The sequence below is a fragment of the Pseudophryne corroboree genome, chromosome 9 (assembly GCF_028390025.1).
Source record: "Pseudophryne corroboree isolate aPseCor3 chromosome 9, aPseCor3.hap2, whole genome shotgun sequence".
In the NCBI taxonomy this organism is placed as follows: Eukaryota; Metazoa; Chordata; class Amphibia; order Anura; family Myobatrachidae; genus Pseudophryne; species Pseudophryne corroboree.
Window position 1 is genome coordinate 482,235,732 of NC_086452.1, and position 18,885 is coordinate 482,254,616.

The following is an 18,885-nucleotide window of genomic DNA, read 5'->3' on the forward strand; positions in this document are numbered from 1 at the left end:
AGGAGGATAATAATAATAATAATAATAATAATAATAATAATAATAATAATAACAACCTTGTAGTTCTGGTGGGACTCGAAGTTGGATAAGGGCGTATTACAAGCCGTGGAGAACGGCATGACCTTCACACCACGGTACACCAGTCCTTTGTCATACAGCTGTTTGAACACCCACCTGAGTAGAAGACAGAAACAAAGGACAGAACATTGACAATGTGCAATAACCCTGCGGATTATCATGGCTTCTACATCATATGAGAACACGACATAATACTGGATCATTCCATCAGTTACTCCTGCAGAGCGGAGGCCAGGTGGTGTATGAATGAGAGGCCACTAGCTGGGAGAGAACAGGTCATGTTTTCTGGATGTCTCTATTCATGCGCAGGTGAGGTAATCCATGTTACTGGCTCATTCCATCAGTTACTCCGGCAGAGCGGAGGCCAGGTGGTGTATGAATGAGAGGCCACTAGCTGGGAGAGAACAGGTCATGTTTTCTGGATGTCTCTATTCATGCACAGGTGAGGTAATCCGTGTTACTGGATCAGTAATTTATCCCACCTGCTCCCAGACAGACGGGACAGCGAGACTGAGCCTGAAGAGCGGGATGGTGGGAGATATGCTACATGACGGTCTCTGTGCTTGCACATACGTGTTGGTGAATTTGCCACCTGGCTTCCCCACGTCCTCTCCTCGGACATCCCCTCTATCATCGGTGACTGTAACATCCCTACTGACATTGCTAAACCAGCATCTACTAATCTTCTTGCCCTCTCTTCCTCAATTGGCCTCTCTCAATGGACCACTAACTCCACCCACCGTCTTGGCCACTCCCATGACCTTGTCTTCACCCATCGGTGTGATCCTTCTGATCTCTCCAGTTCTTCTTTCCCCCTCTCTGACCACCATCTACTCTCTTAGCCTCTCATCTCCTCCCCACCGTCACCAGACGCAATCTTGGATCTCTCCACACCACTGTCCTCCCTCCCTCTATCCACCATGGCCGACCCAAACCAGACGGTCTACTTCTAGAACTCCACTCTCACCTCTACAATTGATTCTGTTGCTCCTGTCTCCTCTGTTCCCCATCGCCGTTATAAACGCCAACCCTGGCACTCCAAACTGACCAGATTCCTGCAAAAATGCTGTCGCACTGCCAAACGCCTCTGGATGAAATCTCGCTCTCTCGCAGACATCCACTGCAATTTTTTTTTTGTCTTCCTATAAGCTCTGCTCTCTCCCTCGCCAAGCAATCCTTTTTCCAATCATCTCTTCTCAGTCCTCCAATCCACATCAACTCTTTAATACTGTCCACACTCTAATTCACACCCCAGCCCCTCTTTTCAGTATCTGCCTCACCCCCTTCCAGCCTCCCCATTGGTGTCCCTCAGGGTTCTGTCCTTGGCCCCCTTCTCTTCTCCCTGTACACCTCTTCCCAGGGTGCGCTCATTAACTCCTTCGGCCTCCAATACCACCTCTATGCGGATGACACACAACTCTACCTCATCTCCTGATCTCTCCCCCTCTGTCCTCTCTCGGGTACCCAGCTGTCTCTCCACAATCTCCTCCTGGGTGTCTGAGCGCTCCCTGAAGCTCAACTTGGACAAATGTGTACTTCTCATCCTTCCCCCACCCAAAGTCTACACCCCCACCCCAATATTTCTATCACTGTTGATAACACTAATTTTTCCCGTTCCCCAACTCCGCTGCCTGGGCGTCACTCTTGACTCCTCCCTCTCCTTTACACCCTACATCCAAGCTCTGGCACAATCCTGTCGGTTCCAGCTACGCAGCATTGCTCGCATCAGCCATTTCTCTCCCAGAGTGCAACTAAACTCATCATCCACTCACTGGTCATCTCACGTCTCGACTACTGCAATGTTCTCCTCACTGGTCTCGCTTGCTCCCATCTCGCTCCCCTCCAATCTGTCCTAAACTCTGCAGCTAGGCTTATCTTCCTCTCCAGCCGCTCCACATCTGCCACTCCCCTTCCTCAATACCTGCACTGGCTCTCATCTCGCTCCCCTCCAATCTGTCCTGAACTCCGCAGCTACACTCATCTTCCTCTCCCACCATTCCACATCTGCCACTCCCCTTCCTCAATACCTGCACTGGCTCTCATCTCGCTCCCCTCCAATCTGTCCTAAACTCTGCAGCTAGGCTTATCTTCCTCTCCAGCCGCTCCACATCTGCCACTCCCCTTCCTCAATACCTGCACTGGCTCTCATCTCGCTCCCCTCCAATCTGTCCTCAGCTCCGCAGCAGCTCCACATCTGCCACTCCCCTTCCCCAATACCTGCACTGGCTCTCATCTCGCTCCCCTCCAATCTGTCCTCAGCTCCGCAGCTACACTCATCTTCCTCTCCAGCCGCTCCACATCTGCCACTCCCCTTCCTCAATACCTACACTGGCTCTCATCTCGCTCCCCTCCAATCTGTCCTCAACTCTGCAGCTACACTCATCTTCCTCTCCCACCGCTCCACATCTGCCACTCCCCTTCCCCAATACCTGCACTGGGTCTCATCTCGCTCCCCTCCAATCTGTCCTCAGCTCCGCAGCTACACTCATCTTCCTCTCCAGCCGCTCCACATCTGCCACTCCCCTTCCTCAATACCTGCACTGGCTCTCATCTCGCTCCCCTCCAATCTGTCCTGAACTCCGCAGCTACACTCATCTTCCTCTCCAGCCGCTCCACATCTGCCACTCCCCTTCCTCAATACCTGCACTGGCTCTCATCTCGCTCCCCTCCAATCTGTCCTCAGCTCCGCAGCTACACTCATCTTCCTCTCCCACCGCTCCACATCTGCCACTCCCCTTCCTCAATACCTGCACTGGCTCTCATCTCGCTCCCCTCCAATCTGTCCTCAGCTCCGCAGCTACACTCATCTTCCTCTCCCGCCGCTCCACATCTGCCACTCCCCTTCCTCAATACCTGCACTGGCTCTCATCTCGCTTCCCTCCAATCTGTCCTCAGCTCCGCAGCTACACTCATCTTCCTCTCCAGCCGCTCCACATCTGCCACTCCCCTTCCCCAATACCTGCACTGGCTCTCATCTCGCTCCCCTCCAATCTGTCCTCAGCTCCGCAGCCGCTCCACATCTGCCACTCCCCTTCCTCAATACCTGCACTGGCTCTCATCTCGCTCCCCTCCAATCTGTCCTCAGCTCCGCAGCTAGGCTCATCTTCCTCTCCAGCCGCTCCACATCTGCCACTCCCCTTCCTCAATACCTGCACTGGCTCTCATCTCGCTCCCCTCCAATCTGTCCTAAACTCTGCAGCTACACTCATCTTCCTCTCCCGCCGCTCCACATCTGCCACTCCCCTTCCTCAATACCTGCACTGGCTCTCATCTCGCTCCCCTCCAATCTGTCCTCAGCTCCGCAGCTACACTCATCTTCCTCTCCCACCGCTCCACATCTGCCACTCCCCTTCCCCAATACCTGCACTGGCTCTCATCTCGCTCCCCTCCAATCTGTCCTCAGCTCCGCAGCTACACTCATCTTCCTCTCCAGCCGCTCCACATCTGCCACTCCCCTTCCCCAATACCTGCACTGGCTCTCATCTCGCTCCCCTCCAATCTGTCCTCAGCTCCGCAGCAGCTCCACATCTGCCACTCCCCTTCCTCAATACCTGCACTGGCTCTCATCTCGCTCCCCTCCAATCTGTCCTCAGCTCCGCAGCTACACTCATCTTCCTCTCCAGCCGCTCCACATCTGCCACTCCCCTTCCTCAATACCTACACTGGCTCTCATCTCGCTCCCCTCCAATCTGTCCTAAACTCTGCAGCTACACTCATCTTCCTCTCCAGCCGCTCCACATCTGCCACTCCCCTTCCTCAATACCTGCACTGGCTCTCATCTCGCTCCCCTCCAATCTGTCCTCAGCTCCGCAGCTACACTCATCTTCCTCTCCAGCCGCTCCACATCTGCCACTCCCCTTCCTCAATACCTGCACTGGCTCTCATCTCGCTCCCCTCCAATCTGTCCTCAGCTCCGCAGCTACACTCATCTTCCTCTCCCACCGCTCCACATCTGCCACTCCCCTTCCCCAATACCTGCACTGGCTCTCATCTCGCTCCCCTCCAATCTGTCCTCAGCTCCGCAGCTACACTCATCTTCCTCTCCAGCAGCTCCACATCTGCCACTCCCCTTCCTCAATACCTGCACTGGCTCTCATCTCGCTCCCCTCCAATCTGTCCTCAGCTCCGCAGCTACACTCATCTTCCTCTCCAGCCGCTCCGCATCTGCCACTCCCCTTCCTCAATACCTGCACTGGCTCTCATCTCGCTCCCCTCCAATCTGTCCTCAGCTCCGCAGCTACACTCATCTTCCTCTCCAGCCGCTCCACATCTGCCACTCCCCTTCCCCAATACCTGCACTGGCCCTCATCTCGCTCCCCTCCAATCTGTCCTCAGCTACACTCATCTTCCTCTCCAGCCGCTCCACATCTGCCACTCCCCTTCCCCAATACCTGCACTGGCTCTCATCTCGCTCCCCTCCAATCTGTCCTCAGCTCCGCAGCTACACTCATCTTCCTCTCCAGCCGCTCCACATCTGCCACTCCCCTTCCTCAATACCTGCACTGGCTCTCATCTCGCTCCCCTCCAATCTGTCCTCAGCTCCGCAGCTACACTCATCTTCCTCTCCAGCCGCTCCACATCTGCCACTCCCCTTCCCCAATACCTGCACTGGCTCTCATCTCGCTCCCCTCCAATCTGTCCTCAACTCCGCAGCTAGGCTCATCTTCCTCTCCAGCCGCTCCACATCTGCCACTCCCCTTCCTCAATACCTGCACTGGCTCTCATCTCGCTCCCCTCCAATCTGTCCTCAGCTCCACAGCTACACTCATCTTCCTCTCCAGCCGCTCCACATCTGCCACTCCCCTTCCCCAATACCTGCACTGGCTCTCATCTCGTTCCCCTCCAATCTGTCCTCAGCTCTGCAGCTACACTCATCTTCCTCTCCCACCGCTCCACATCTGCCACTCCCATTCCTCAATACCTGCACTGGCTCTCATCTCGCTCCCCTCCAATCTGTCCTCAGCTCTGCAGCTACACTCATCTTCCTCTCCCACCGCTCCACATCTGCCACTCCCATTCCTCAATACCTGCACTGGCTCTCATCTCGCTCCCCTCCAATCTGTCCTCAGCTCCGCAGCTACACTCATCTTCCTCTCCAGCCGCTCCACATCTGCCACTCCCCTTCCTCAATACCTGCACTGGCTCTCATCTCGCTCCCCTCCAATCTGCCCTCAGCTCCGCAGCTACACTCATCTTCCTCTCCCACCGCTCCACATCTGCCACTCCCCTTCCTCAATACCTGCACTGGCTCTCATCTCGCTCCCCTCCAATCTGTCCTCAGCTCCGCAGCTACTCATCTTCCTCTCCAGCCGCTCCACATCTGCCACTCCCCTTCCCCAATACCTGCACTGGCTCTCATCTCGCTCCCCTCCAATCTGCCCTCAGCTCCGCAGCTACACTCATCTTCCTCTCCCGCCGCTCTACATCTGCCACTCCCCTTCCTCAATACCTGCACTGGCTCTCATCTCGCTCCCCTCCAATCTGTCCTCAGCTCCGCAGCTAGGCTCATCTTCCTCTCCAGCCGCTCCACATCTGCCACTCCCCTTCCTCAATACCTGCACTGGCTCTCATCTCGCTCCCCTCCAATCTGTCCTCAGCTCCGCAGCTACTCATCTTCCTCTCCAGCCGCTCCACATCTGCCACTCCCCTTCCCCAATACCTGCACTGGCTCTCATCTCGCTCCCCGCCAATCTGTCCTCAGCTCCGCAGCTACACTCATCTTCCTCTCCCACCGCTCCACATCTGCCACTCCCCTTCCCCAATACCTGCACTGGCTCTCATCTCGCTCCCCTCCAATCTGTCCTCAGCTCCGCAGCTACACTCATCTTCCTCTCCAGCCGCTCCACATCTGCCACTCCCCTTCCTCAATACCTGCACTGGCTCTCATCTCGCTCCCCTCCAATCTGTCCTCAGCTCCGCAGCTACACTCATCTTCCTCTCCAGCCGCTCCACATCTGCCACTCCCCTTCCTCAATACCTGCACTGGCTCTCATCTCGCTCCCCTCCAATCTGTCCTCAGCTCCGCAGCTACACTCATCTTCCTCCCCAGCCGCTCCACATCTGCCACTCCCCTTCCTCAATACCTGCACTGGCTCTCATCTCGCTCCCCTCCAATCTGTCCTCAGCTCCGCAGCTACACTCATCTTCCTCCCCAGCCGCTCCACATCTGCCACTCCCCTTCCTCAATACCTGCACTGGCTCTCATCTCGCTCCCCTCCAATCTGTCCTCAGCTCCGCAGCTACACTCATCTTCCTCTCCCGCCGCTCCACATCTGCCACTCCCCTTCCTCAATACCTGCACTGGCTCTCATCTCGCTCCCCTCCAATCTGTCCTCAGCTCCGCAGCTACACTCATCTTCCTCTCCAGCCGCTCCACATCTGCCACTCCCCTTCCTCAATACCTGCACTGGCTCTCATCTCGCTCCCCTCCAATCTGTCCTCAGCTCCGCAGCTACACTCATCTTCCTCTCCAGCCGCTCCACATCTGCCACTCCCCTTCCCCAATACCTGCACTGGCTCTCATCTCGCTCCCCTCCAATCTGTCCTCAGCTCCGCAGCTACACTCATCTTCCTCTCCCACCGCTCCACATCTGCCACTCCCCTTCCTCAATACCTGCACTGGCTCTCATCTCGCTCCCCTCCAATCTGTCCTCAGCTCCGCAGCTAGGCTCATCTTCCTCTCCAGCCGCTCCACATCTGCCACTCCCCTTCCCCAATACCTGCACTGGCTCTCATCTCGCTCCCCTCCAATCTGTCCTCAACTCCGCAGCTACACTCATCTTCCTCTCCAGCCGCTCCACATCTGCCACTCCCCTTCCCCAATACCTGCACTGGCTCTCATCTCGCTCCCCTCCAATCTGTCCTAAACTCTGCAGCTAGGCTTATCTTCCTCTCCAGCCGCTCCACATCTGCTACTCCCCTTCCTCAATACCTGCACTGGCTCTCATCTCGCTCCCCTCCAATCTGTCCTCAGCTCCGCAGCTACACTCATCTTCCTCTCCAGCCGCTCCACATCTGCCACTCCCCTTCCTCAATACCTGCACTGGCTCTCATCTCGCTCCCCTCCAATCTGTCCTCAGCTCCGCAGCTACACTCATCTTCCTCTCCAGCCGCTCCACATCTGCCACTCCCCTTCCTCAATACCTGCACTGGTTCTCATCTCGCTCCCCTCCAATCTGTCCTCAGCTCCGCAGCTACACTCATCTTCCTCTCCAGCCGCTCCACATCTGCCACTCCCCTTCCTCAATACCTGCACTGGCTCTCATCTCGCTCCCCTCCAATCTGTCCTCAGCTCCGCAGCTACACTCATCTTCCTCTCCCGCCGCTCCACATCTGCCACTCCCCTTCCTCAATACCTGCACTGGCTCTCATCTCGCTCCCCTCCAATCTGTCCTCAGCACCGCAGCTACACTCATCTTCCTCTCCAGCCGCTCCACATCTGCCACTCCCCTTCCTCAATACCTGCACTGGCTCTCATCTCGCTCCCCTCCAATCTGTCCTAAACTCTGCAGCTACACTCATCTTCCTCTCCAGCCGCTCCACATCTGCCACTCCCCTTCCTCAATACCTGCACTGGCTCTCATCTCGCTCCCCTCCAATCTGTCCTCAGCTCCGCAGCTACACTCATCTTCCTCTCCCGCCGCTCCACATCTGCCACTCCCCTTCCTCAATACCTGCACTGGCTCTCATCTCGCTCCCCTCCAATCTGTCCTCAGCACCGCAGCTACACTCATCTTCCTCTCCAGCCGCTCCACATCTGCCACTCCCCTTCCCCAATACCTGCACTGGCCCTCATCTCGCTCCCCTCCAATCTGTCCTCAGCTCCACTCATCTTCCTCTCCAGCCGCTCCACATCTGCCACTCCCCTTCCTCAATACCTGCACTGGCTCTCATCTCGCTCCCCTCCAATCTGTCCTCAGCTCTGCAGCTACACTCATCTTCCTCTCCAGCCGCTCCACATCTGCCACTCCCCTTCCTCAATATCTGCACTGGCTCTCATCTCGCTCCCCTCCAATCTGTCCTGAACTCTGCAGCTACACTCATCTTCCTCTCCAGCCGCTCCACATCTGCCACTCCCCTTCCTCAATACCTGCACTGGCTCTCATCTCGCTCCCCTCCAATCTGTCCTCAGCTCCGCAGCTACACTCATCTTCCTCTCCAGCCGCTCCACATCTGCCACTCCCCTTCCTCAATACCTGCACTGGCTCTCATCTCGCTCCCCTCCAATCTGTCCTCAGCTCCGCAGCTACACTCATCTTCCTCTCCAGCCGCTCCACATCTGCCACTCCCCTTCCCCAATACCTGCACTGGCTCTCATCTCGCTCCCCTCCAATCTGTCCTAAACTCTGCAGCTAGGCTCATCTTCCTCTCCCGCCGCTCCACATCTGCCACTCCCCTTCCTCAATACCTGCACTGGCTCTCATCTCGCTCCCCTCCAATCTGTCCTCAGCTCCGCAGCTACACTCATCTTCCTCTCCAGCCGCTCCACATCTGCCACTCCCCTTCCTCAATACCTGCACTGGCTCTCATCTCGCTCCCCTCCAATTTGTCCTCAGCTCCGCAGCTACACTCATCTTCCTCTCCAGCCGCTCCACATCTGCCACTCCCCTTCCTCAATACCTGCACTGGCTCTCATCTCGCTCCCCTCCAATCTGTCCTCAGCTACACTCATCTTCCTCTCCAGCCGCTCCACATCTGCCACTCCCCTTCCTCAATACCTGCACTGGCTCTCATCTCGCTCCCCTCCAATCTGTCCTCAGCTCCGCAGCTACACTCATCTTCCTCTCCAGCAGCTCCACATCTGCCACTCCCCTTCCTTCAATACCTGCACTGGCTCTCATCTCGCTCCCCTCCAATCTGTCCTCAGCTCTGCAGCTACACTCATCTTCCTCTCCAGCCGCTCCACATCTGCCACTCCCCTTCCTCAATACCTGCACTGGCTCTCATCTCGCTCCCCTCCAATCTATCCTGAACTCCGCAGCTACACTCATCTTCCTCTCCAGCCGCTCCACATCTGCCACTCCCCTTCCTCAATACCTGCACTGGCTCTCATCTCGCTCCCCTCCAATCTGTCCTCAGCTCCGCAGCTAGGCTCATCTTCCTCTCCAGCCGCTCCACATCTGCCACTCCCCTTCCCCAATACCTGCACTGGCTCTCATCTCGCTCCCCTCCAATCTGTCCTCAGCTCCGCAGCTACACTCATCTTCCTCTCCAGCCGCTCCACATCTGCCACTCCCCTTCCTCAATACCTGCACTGGCTCTCATCTCGCTCCCCTCCAATTTGTCCTCAGCTCCGCAGCTACACTCATCTTCCTCTCCAGCAGCTCCACATCTGCCACTCCCCTTCCTTCAATACCTGCACTGGCTCTCATCTCGCTCCCCTCCAATCTGTCCTCAGCTCTGCAGCTACACTCATCTTCCTCTCCAGCCGCTCCACATCTGCCACTCCCCTTCCTCAATACCTGCACTGGCTCTCATCTCGCTCCCCTCCAATCTATCCTGAACTCCGCAGCTACACTCATCTTCCTCTCCAGCCGCTCCACATCTGCCACTCCCCTTCCTCAATACCTGCACTGGCTCTCATCTCGCTCCCCTCCAATCTGTCCTCAGCTCCGCAGCTAGGCTCATCTTCCTCTCCAGCCGCTCCACATCTGCCACTCCCCTTCCCCAATACCTGCACTGGCTCTCATCTCGCTCCCCTCCAATCTGTCCTGAACTCCGCAGCTACACTCATCTTCCTCTCCCCTTCCTCAATACCTGCACTGGCTCTCATCTCGCTCCCCTCCAATCTGTCCTGAACTCCGCAGCTACACTCATCTTCCTCTCCAGCCGCTCCACATCTGCCACTCCCCTTCCTCAATACCTGCACTGGCTCTCATCTCGCTCCCCTCCAATCTGTCCTCAGCTCTGCAGCTACACTCATCTTCCTCTCCCGCCGCTCCACATCTGCCACTCCCCTTCCCCAATACCTGCACTGGCTCTCATCTCGCTCCCCTCCAATCTGTCCTCAGCTCCGCAGCTACACTCATCTTCCTCTCCAGCCGCTCCACATCTGCCACTCCCCTTCCTCAATACCTGCACTGGCTCTCATCTCGCTCCCCTCCAATCTGTACTCAGCTCCGCAGCTACACTTATCTTCCTCTCCCCTTCCTCAATACCTGCACTGGCTCTCATCTCGCTCCCCTCCAATTTGTCCTCAGCTCCGCAGCTACACTCATCTTCCTCTCCAGCCGCTCCACATCTGCCACTCCCCTACCTCAATACCTGCACTGGCCCTCATCTCGCTCCCCTCCAATCTGTCCTCAGCTCCACTCATCTTCCTCTCCAGCCGCTCCACATCTGCCACTCCCCTTCCCCAATACCTGCACTGGCTCTCATCTCGCTCCCCTCCAATCTGTCCTCAGCTCCGCAGCTACACTCATCATCCTCTCCCACCGCTCCACATCTGCCACTCCCCTTCCCCAATACCTGCACTGGCTCTCATCTCGCTCCCCTCCAATCTGTCCTCAGCTCCGCAGCTACACTCATCTTCCTCTCCAGCCGCTCCACATCTGCCACTCCCCTTCCTCAATACCTGCACTGGCTCTCATCTCGCTCCCCTCCAATCTGTCCTCAGCTCCGCAGCTACACTCATCTTCCTCTCCCACCGCTCCACATCTGCCACTCCCCTTCCTCAATACCTGCACTGGCTCTCATCTCGCTCCCCTCCAATCTGTCCTCAGCTCCGCAGCTACACTCATCTTCCTCTCCAGCCGCTCCACATCTGCCACTCCCCTTCCTCAATACCTGCACTGGCTCTCATCTCGCTCCCCTCCAATCTGTCCTCAGCTCCGCAGCTACACTCATCTTCCTCTCCAGCCGCTCCACATCTGCCACTCCCCTTCCTCAATACCTGCACTGGCTCTCATCTCGCTCCCCTCCAATCTATCCTGAACTCCGCAGCTACACTCATCTTCCTCTCCAGCCGCTCCACATCTGCCACTCCCCTTCCCCAATACCTGCACTGGCTCTCATCTCGCTCCCCTCCAATCTGTCCTCAGCTCCGCAGCTACACTCATCTTCCTCTCCAGCCGCTCCACATCTGCCACTCCCCTTCCTCAATACCTGCACTGGCTCTCATCTCGCTCCCCTCCAATCTGTCCTCAGCTCTGCAGCTAGGCTCATCTTCCTCTCCCACCGCTCCACATCTGCCACTCCCCTTCCTCAATACCTGCACTGGCTCTCATCTCGCTCCCCTCCAATCTGTCCTCAGCTCCGCAGCTACACTCATCTTCCTCTCCAGCCGCTCCACATCTGCCACTCCCCTTCCTCAATACCTGCACTGGCTCTCATCTCGCTCCCCTCCAATCTGTCCTGAACTCTGCAGCTACACTCATCTTCCTCTCCAGCCGCTCCACATCTGCCACTCCCCTTCCTCAATACCTGCACTGGCTCTCATCTCGCTCCCCTCCAATCTGTCCTCAGCTCCGCAGCTACACTCATCTTCCTCTCCAGCCGCTCCACATCTGCCACTCCCATTCCTCAATACCTGCACTGGCTCTCATCTCGCTCCCCTCCAATCTGTCCTCAGCTCTGCAGCTAGGCTCATCTTCCTCTCCCACCGCTCCACATCTGCCACTCCCCTTCCTCAATACCTGCACTGGCTCTCATCTCGCTCCCCTCCAATCTGTCCTCAGCTCCGCAGCTACACTCATCTTCCTCTCCAGCCGCTCCACATCTGCCACTCCCCTTCCTCAATACCTGCACTGGCTCTCATCTCGCTCCCCTCCAATCTGTCCTCAGCTACACTCATCTTCCTCTCCAGCCGCTCTACATCTGCCACTCCCCTTCCTCAATACCTGCACTGGCTCTCATCTCGCTCCCCTCCAATCTGTCCTAAACTCTGCAGCTACACTCATCTTCCTCTCCAGCCGCTCCACATCTGCCACTCCCCTTCCTCAATACCTGCACTGGCTCTCATCTCGCTCCCCTCCAATCTGTCCTCAGCTCTGCAGCTGCACTCATCTTCCTCTCCCGCCGCTCCACATCTGCCACTCCCCTTCCTCAATACCTGCACTGGCTCTCATCTCGCTCCCCTCCAATCTGTCCTCAGCTCCGCAGCTACACTCACCTTCCTCTCCCACCGCTCCACATCTGCCACTCCCCTTCCTCAATACCTGCACTGGCTCTCATCTCGCTCCCCTCCAATCTGTCCTCAGCTCCGCAGCTAGGCTCATCTTCCTCTCCCACCGCTCCACATCTGCCACTCCCCTTCCTCAATACCTGCACTGGCTCTCATCTCGCTCCCCTCCAATCTGTCCTCAACTCCGCAGCTACACTCATCTTCCTCTCCAGCCGCTCCACATCTGCCACTCCCCTTCCCCAATACCTGCACTGGCTCTCATCTCGCTCCCCTCCAATCTGTCCTCAGCTCCGCAGCTACACTCATCTTCCTCTCCAGCCGCTCCACATCTGCCACTCCCCTTCCTCAATACCTGCACTGGCTCTCATCTCGCTCCCCTCCAATCTGTCCTCAGCTACACTCATCTTCCTCTCCAGCCGCTCCACATCTGCCACTCCCCTTCCTCAATACCTGCACTGGCTCTCATCTCGCTCCCCTCCAATCTGTCCTCAGCTCCGCAGCTAGGCTCATCTTCCTCTCCCACCGCTCCACATCTGCCACTCCCCTTCCTCAATACCTGCACTGGCTCTCATCTCGCTCCCCTCCAATCTGTCCTCAACTCCGCAGCTACACTCATCTTCCTCTCCAGCCGCTCCACATCTGCCACTCCCCTTCCTCAATATCTGCACTGGCTCTCATCTCGCTCCCCTCCAATCTGTCCTCAGCTCCGCAGCTACACTCATCTTCCTCTCCAGCCGCTCCACATCTGCCACTCCCCTTCCTCAATACCTGCACTGGCTCTCATCTCGCTCCCCTCCAATCTGTCCTCAGCTCCGCAGCTACACTCATCTTCCTCTCCAGCCGCTCCACATCTGCCACTCCCCTTCCTCAATACCTGCACTGGCTCTCATCTCGCTCCCCTCCAATCTGTCCTGAACTCTGCAGCTACACTCATCTTCCTTTCCAGCCGCTCCACATCTGCCACTCCCCTTCCCCAATACCTGCACTGGCTCTCATCTCGCTCCCCTCCAATCTGTCCTCAGCTCCGCAGCTACACTCATCTTCCTCTCCAGCCGCTCCACATCTGCCACTCCCCTTCCTCAATACCTGCACTGGCTCTCATCTCGCTCCCCTCCAATCTGTCCTCAGCTCCGCAGCTACACTCATCTTCCTCTCCAGCCGCTCCACATCTGCCACTCCCCTTCCTCAATACCTGCACTGGCTCTCATCTCGCTCCCCTCCAATCTGTCCTCAGCTACACTCATCTTCCTCTCCAGCCGCTCTACATCTGCCACTCCCCTTCCTCAATACCTGCACTGGCTCTCATCTCGCTCCCCTCCAATCTGTCCTAAACTCTGCAGCTACACTCATCTTCCTCTCCAGCCGCTCCACATCTGCCACTCCCCTTCCTCAATACCTGCACTGGCTCTCATCTCGCTCCCCTCCAATCTGTCCTCAGCTCTGCAGCTGCACTCATCTTCCTCTCCCGCCGCTCCACATCTGCCACTCCCCTTCCTCAATACCTGCACTGGCTCTCATCTCGCTCCCCTCCAATCTGTCCTCAGCTCCGCAGCTACACTCATCTTCCTCTCCAGCCGCTCCACATCTGCCACTCCCCTTCCCCAATACCTGCACTGGCTCTCATCTCGCTCCCCTCCAATCTGTCCTAAACTCTGCAGCTAGGCTCATCTTCCTCTCCCGCCGCTCCACATCTGCCACTCCCCTTCCTCAATACCTGCACTGGCTCTCATCTCGCTCCCCTCCAATCTGTCCTCAACTCCGCAGCTGCACTCATCTTCCTCCCCCACCACTCCACATATGCCACTCCCCTTCCCCAATAACTGCACTGGCTCTCATCTCGCTCCCCTCCAATCTGTCCTCAGCTCCGCAGCTAGGCTCATCTTCCTCTCCAGCCGCTCCACATATGCCACTCCCCTTCCCCAATACCTGCACTGGCTCTCATCTCGCTCCCCTCCAATCTGTCCTCAGCTCCGCAGCTAGGCTCATCTTCCTCTCCAGCCGCTCCACATCTGCCACTCCCCTTCCTCAATACCTGCACTGGCTCTCATCTCGCTCCCCTCCAATCTGTCCTCAACTCTGCAGCTACACTCATCTTCCTCTCCAGCCGCTCCACATCTGCCACTCCCCTTCCTCAATACCTGCACTGGCTCTCATCTCGCTCCCCTCCAATCTGTCCTCAGCTCCACAGCTACTCATCTTCCTCTCCAGCCGCTCCACATCTGCCACTCCCCTTCCCCAATACCTGCACTGGCTCTCATCTCGATCCCCTCCAATCTGTCCTCAGCTCCGCAGCTACACTCATCTTCCTCTCCCGCCGCTCCACATCTGCCACTCCCCTTCCTCAATACCTGCACTGGCTCTCATCTCGCTCCCCTCCAATCTGTCCTCAGCTCCGCAGCTACACTCATCTTCCTCTCCAGCCGCTCCACATCTGTCTCTCCCCTTCCCCAATACCTGCACTGGCTCTCATCTCGCTCCCCTCCAATCTGTCCTCAGCTCCGCAGCTACACTCATCTTCCTCTCCAGCCGCTCCACATCTGCCACTCCCCTTCCCCAATACCTGCACTGGCTCTCATCTCGCTCCCCTCCAATCTGTCCTCAGCTACACTCATCTTCCTCTCCAGCCGCTCTACATCTGCCACTCCCCTTCCTCAATACCTGCACTGGCTCTCATCTCGCTCCCCTCCAATCTGTCCTCAGCTCCGCAGCTACACTCATCTTCCTCTCCAGCCGCTCCACATCTGCCACTCCCCTTCCCCAATACCTGCACTGGCTCTCATCTCGCTCCCCTCCAATCTGTCCTCAGCTACACTCATCTTCCTCTCCAGCCGCTCTACATCTGCCACTCCCCTTCCTCAATACCTGCACTGGCTCTCATCTCGCTCCCCTCCAATCTTTCCTAAACTCTGCAGCTACACACTCATCTTCCTCTCCAGCCGCTCCACATCTGCCACTCCCCTTCCTCAATACCTGCACTGGCTCTCATCTCGCTCCCCTCCAATCTGTCCTCAGCTCTGCAGCTGCACTCATCGTCCTCTCCCGCCGCTCCACATCTGCCACTCCCCTTCCCCAATACCTGCACTGGCTCTCATCTCGCTCCCCTCCAATCTGTCCTCAGCTCTGCAGCTGCACTCATCTTCCTCTCCCGCCGCTCCACATCTGCCACTCCCCTTCCTCAATACCTGCACTGGCTCTCATCTCGCTCCCCTCCAATCTGTCCTCAGCTCCGCAGCTACACTCACCTTCCTCTCCCACCGCTCCACATCTGCCACTCCCCTTCCTCAATACCTGCACTGGCTCTCATCTCGCTCCCCTCCAATCTGTCCTCAGCTCCGCAGCTAGGCTCATCTTCCTCTCCCACCGCTCCACATCTGCCACTCCCCTTCCTCAATACCTGCACTGGCTCTCATCTCGCTCCCCTCCAATCTGTCCTCAGCTACACTCATCTTCCTCTCCAGCCGCTCCACATCTGCCACTCCCCTTCCTCAATACCTGCACTGGCTCTCATCTCGCTCCCCTCCAATCTGTCCTCAGCTCCGCAGCTACACTCATCTTCCTCTCCAGCCGCTCCACATCTGCCACTCCCCTTCCTCAATACCTGCACTGGCTCTCATCTCGCTCCCCTCCAATCTGTCCTCAGCTCCGCAGCTACACTCATCTTCCTCTCCAGCCGCTCCACATCTGCCACTCCCCTTCCTCAATACCTGCACTGGCTCTCATCTCGCTCCCCTCCAATCTGTCCTCAGCTACACTCATCTTCCTCTCCAGCCGCTCTACATCTGCCACTCCCCTTCCTCAATACCTGCACTGGCTCTCATCTCGCTCCCCTCCAATCTGTCCTCAGCTACTCATCTTCCTCTCCCGCTGCTCCACATCTGCCACTCCCCTTCCCCAATACCTGCACTGGCTCTCATCTCGCTCCCCTCCAATCTGTCCTAAACTCTGCAGCTACACTCATCTTCCTCTCCAGCCGCTCCACATCTGCCACTCCCCTTCCTCAATACCTGCACTGGCTCTCATCTCGCTCCCCTCCAATCTGTCCTCAGCTCTGCAGCTGCACTCATCTTCCTCTCCCGCCGCTCCACATCTGCCACTCCCCTTCCTCAATACCTGCACTGGCTCTCATCTCGCTCCCCTCCAATCTGTCCTCAGCTACACTCATCTTCCTCTCCAGCCGCTCTACATCTGCCACTCCCCTTCCTCAATACCTGCACTGGCTCTCATCTCGCTCCCCTCCAATCTGTCCTAAACTCTGCAGCTACACTCATCTTCCTCTCCAGCCGCTCCACATCTGCCACTCCCCTTCCCCAATACCTGCACTGGCTCTCATCTCGCTCCCCTCCAATCTGTCCTAAACTCTGCAGCTACACTCATCTTCCTCTCCAGCCGCTCCACATCTGCCACTCCCCTTCCCCAATACCTGCACTGGCTCTCATCTCGCTCCCCTCCAATCTGTCCTAAACTCTGCAGCTAGGCTCATCTTCCTCTCCCGCCGCTCCACATCTGCCACTCCCCTTCCTCAATACCTGCACTGGCTCTCATCTCGCTCCCCTCCAATCTGTCCTCAACTCCGCAGCTGCACTCATCTTCCTCCCCCACCACTCCACATATGCCACTCCCCTTCCCCAATAACTGCACTGGCTCTCATCTCGCTCCCCTCCAATCTGTCCTCAGCTCCGCAGCTAGGCTCATCTTCCTCTCCAGCCGCTCCACATCTGCCACTCCCCTTCCCCAATACCTGCACTGGCTCTCATCTCGCTCCCCTCCAATCTGTCCTCAGCTCCGCAGCTAGGCTCATCTTCCTCTCCAGCCGCTCCACATCTGCCACTCCCCTTCCTCAATACCTGCACTGGCTCTCATCTCGCTCCCCTCCAATCTGTCCTCAGCTCCGCAGCTACACTCATCTTCCTCTCCAGCCGCTCCACATCTGCCACTCCCCTTCCTCAATACCTGCACTGGCTCTCATCTCGCTCCCCTCCAATCTGTCCTCAACTCTGCAGCTACACTCATCTTCCTCTCCAGCCGCTCCACATCTGCCACTCCCCTTCCTCAATACCTGCACTGGCTCTCATCTCGCTCCCCTCCAATCTGTCCTCAACTCTGCAGCTACACTCATCTTCCTCTCCAGCCGCTCCACATCTGCCACTCCCCTTCCTCAATACCTGCACTGGCTCTCATCTCGCTCCCCTCCAATCTGTCCTCAGCTCCACAGCTACTCATCTTCCTCTCCAGCCGCTCCACATCTGCCACTCCCCTTCCCCAATACCTGCACTGGCTCTCATCTCGCTCCCCTCCAATCTGTCCTCAGCTCCGCAGCTACACTCATCTTCCTCTCCCGCCGCTCCACATCTGCCACTCCCCTTCCTCAATACCTGCACTGGCTCTCATCTCGCTCCCCTCCAATCTGTCCTCAGCTCCGCAGCTACACTCATCTTCCTCTCCCGCCGCTCCACATCTGCCACTCCCCTTCCTCAATACCTGCACTGGCTCTCATCTCGCTCCCCTCCAATCTGTCCTCAGCTCCGCAGCTACACTCATCTTCCTCTCCAGCCGCTCCACATCTGTCTCTCCCCTTCCCCAATACCTGCACTGGCTCTCATCTCGCTCCCCTCCAATCTGTCCTCAGCTCCGCAGCTACACTCATCTTCCTCTCCAGCCGCTCCACATCTGCCACTCCCCTTCCCCAATACCTGCACTGGCTCTCATCTCGCTCCCCTCCAATCTGTCCTCAGCTACACTCATCTTCCTCTCCAGCCGCTCTACATCTGCCACTCCCCTTCCTCAATACCTGCACTGGCTCTCATCTCGCTCCCCTCCAATCTTTCCTAAACTCTGCAGCTACACACTCATCTTCCTCTCCAGCCGCTCCACATCTGCCACTCCCCTTCCTCAATACCTGCACTGGCTCTCATCTCGCTCCCCTCCAATCTGTCCTCAGCTCTGCAGCTGCACTCATCGTCCTCTCCCGCCGCTCCACATCTGCCACTCCCCTTCCCCAATACCTGCACTGGCTCTCATCTCGCTCCCCTCCAATCTGTCCTCAGCTACACTCATCTTCCTCTCCAGCCGCTCTACATCTGCCACTCCCCTTCCTCAATACCTGCACTGGCTCTCATCTCGCTCCCCTCCAATCTGTCCTCAGCTCTGCAGCTGCACTCATCTTCCTCTCCCGCCGCTCCACATCTGCCACTCCCCTTCCCCAATACCTGCACTGGCTCTCATCTCGCTCCCCTCCAATCTGTCCTCAGCTCCGCAGCTAGGCTCATCTTCCTCTCCAGCCGCTCCACATCTGCCACTCCCCTTCCTCAATACCTGCACTGGCTCTCATCTCGCTCCCCTCCAATCTGTCCTCAACTCCGCAGCTGCACTCATCTTCCTCTCCCACCACTCCACATATGCCACTCCCCTTCCCCAATAACTGCACTGGCTCTCATCTCGCTCCCCTCCAATCTGTCCTCAGCTCCGCAGCTAGGCTCATCTTCCTCTCCAGCCGCTCCACATCTGCCACTCCCCTTCCCCAATACCTGCACTGGCTCTCATCTCGCTCCCCTCCAATCTGTCCTCAGCTCCGCAGCTAGGCTCATCTTCCTCTCCAGCCGCTCCACATCTGCCACTCCCCTTCCTCAATACCTGCACTGGCTCTCATCTCGCTCCCCTCCAATCTGTCCTCAGCTCCGCAGCTACAC

At 57.4% G+C, this 18,885-nt stretch overlaps 1 protein-coding gene across 1 annotated transcript in view; it reads right to left on the reverse strand.

The window, feature by feature from the left end:
* Positions 1–18,885, reverse strand: part of IARS1 (isoleucyl-tRNA synthetase 1) — a 513,623-nt gene that overhangs the window by 448,120 nt on the left and 46,618 nt on the right. The window contains exon 5 of the mRNA XM_063941580.1: positions 57–174. Within this exon, the coding sequence (XP_063797650.1) occupies positions 57–174 (118 nt within the window). The remainder of the gene's footprint in view (positions 1–56; positions 175–18,885) is intronic.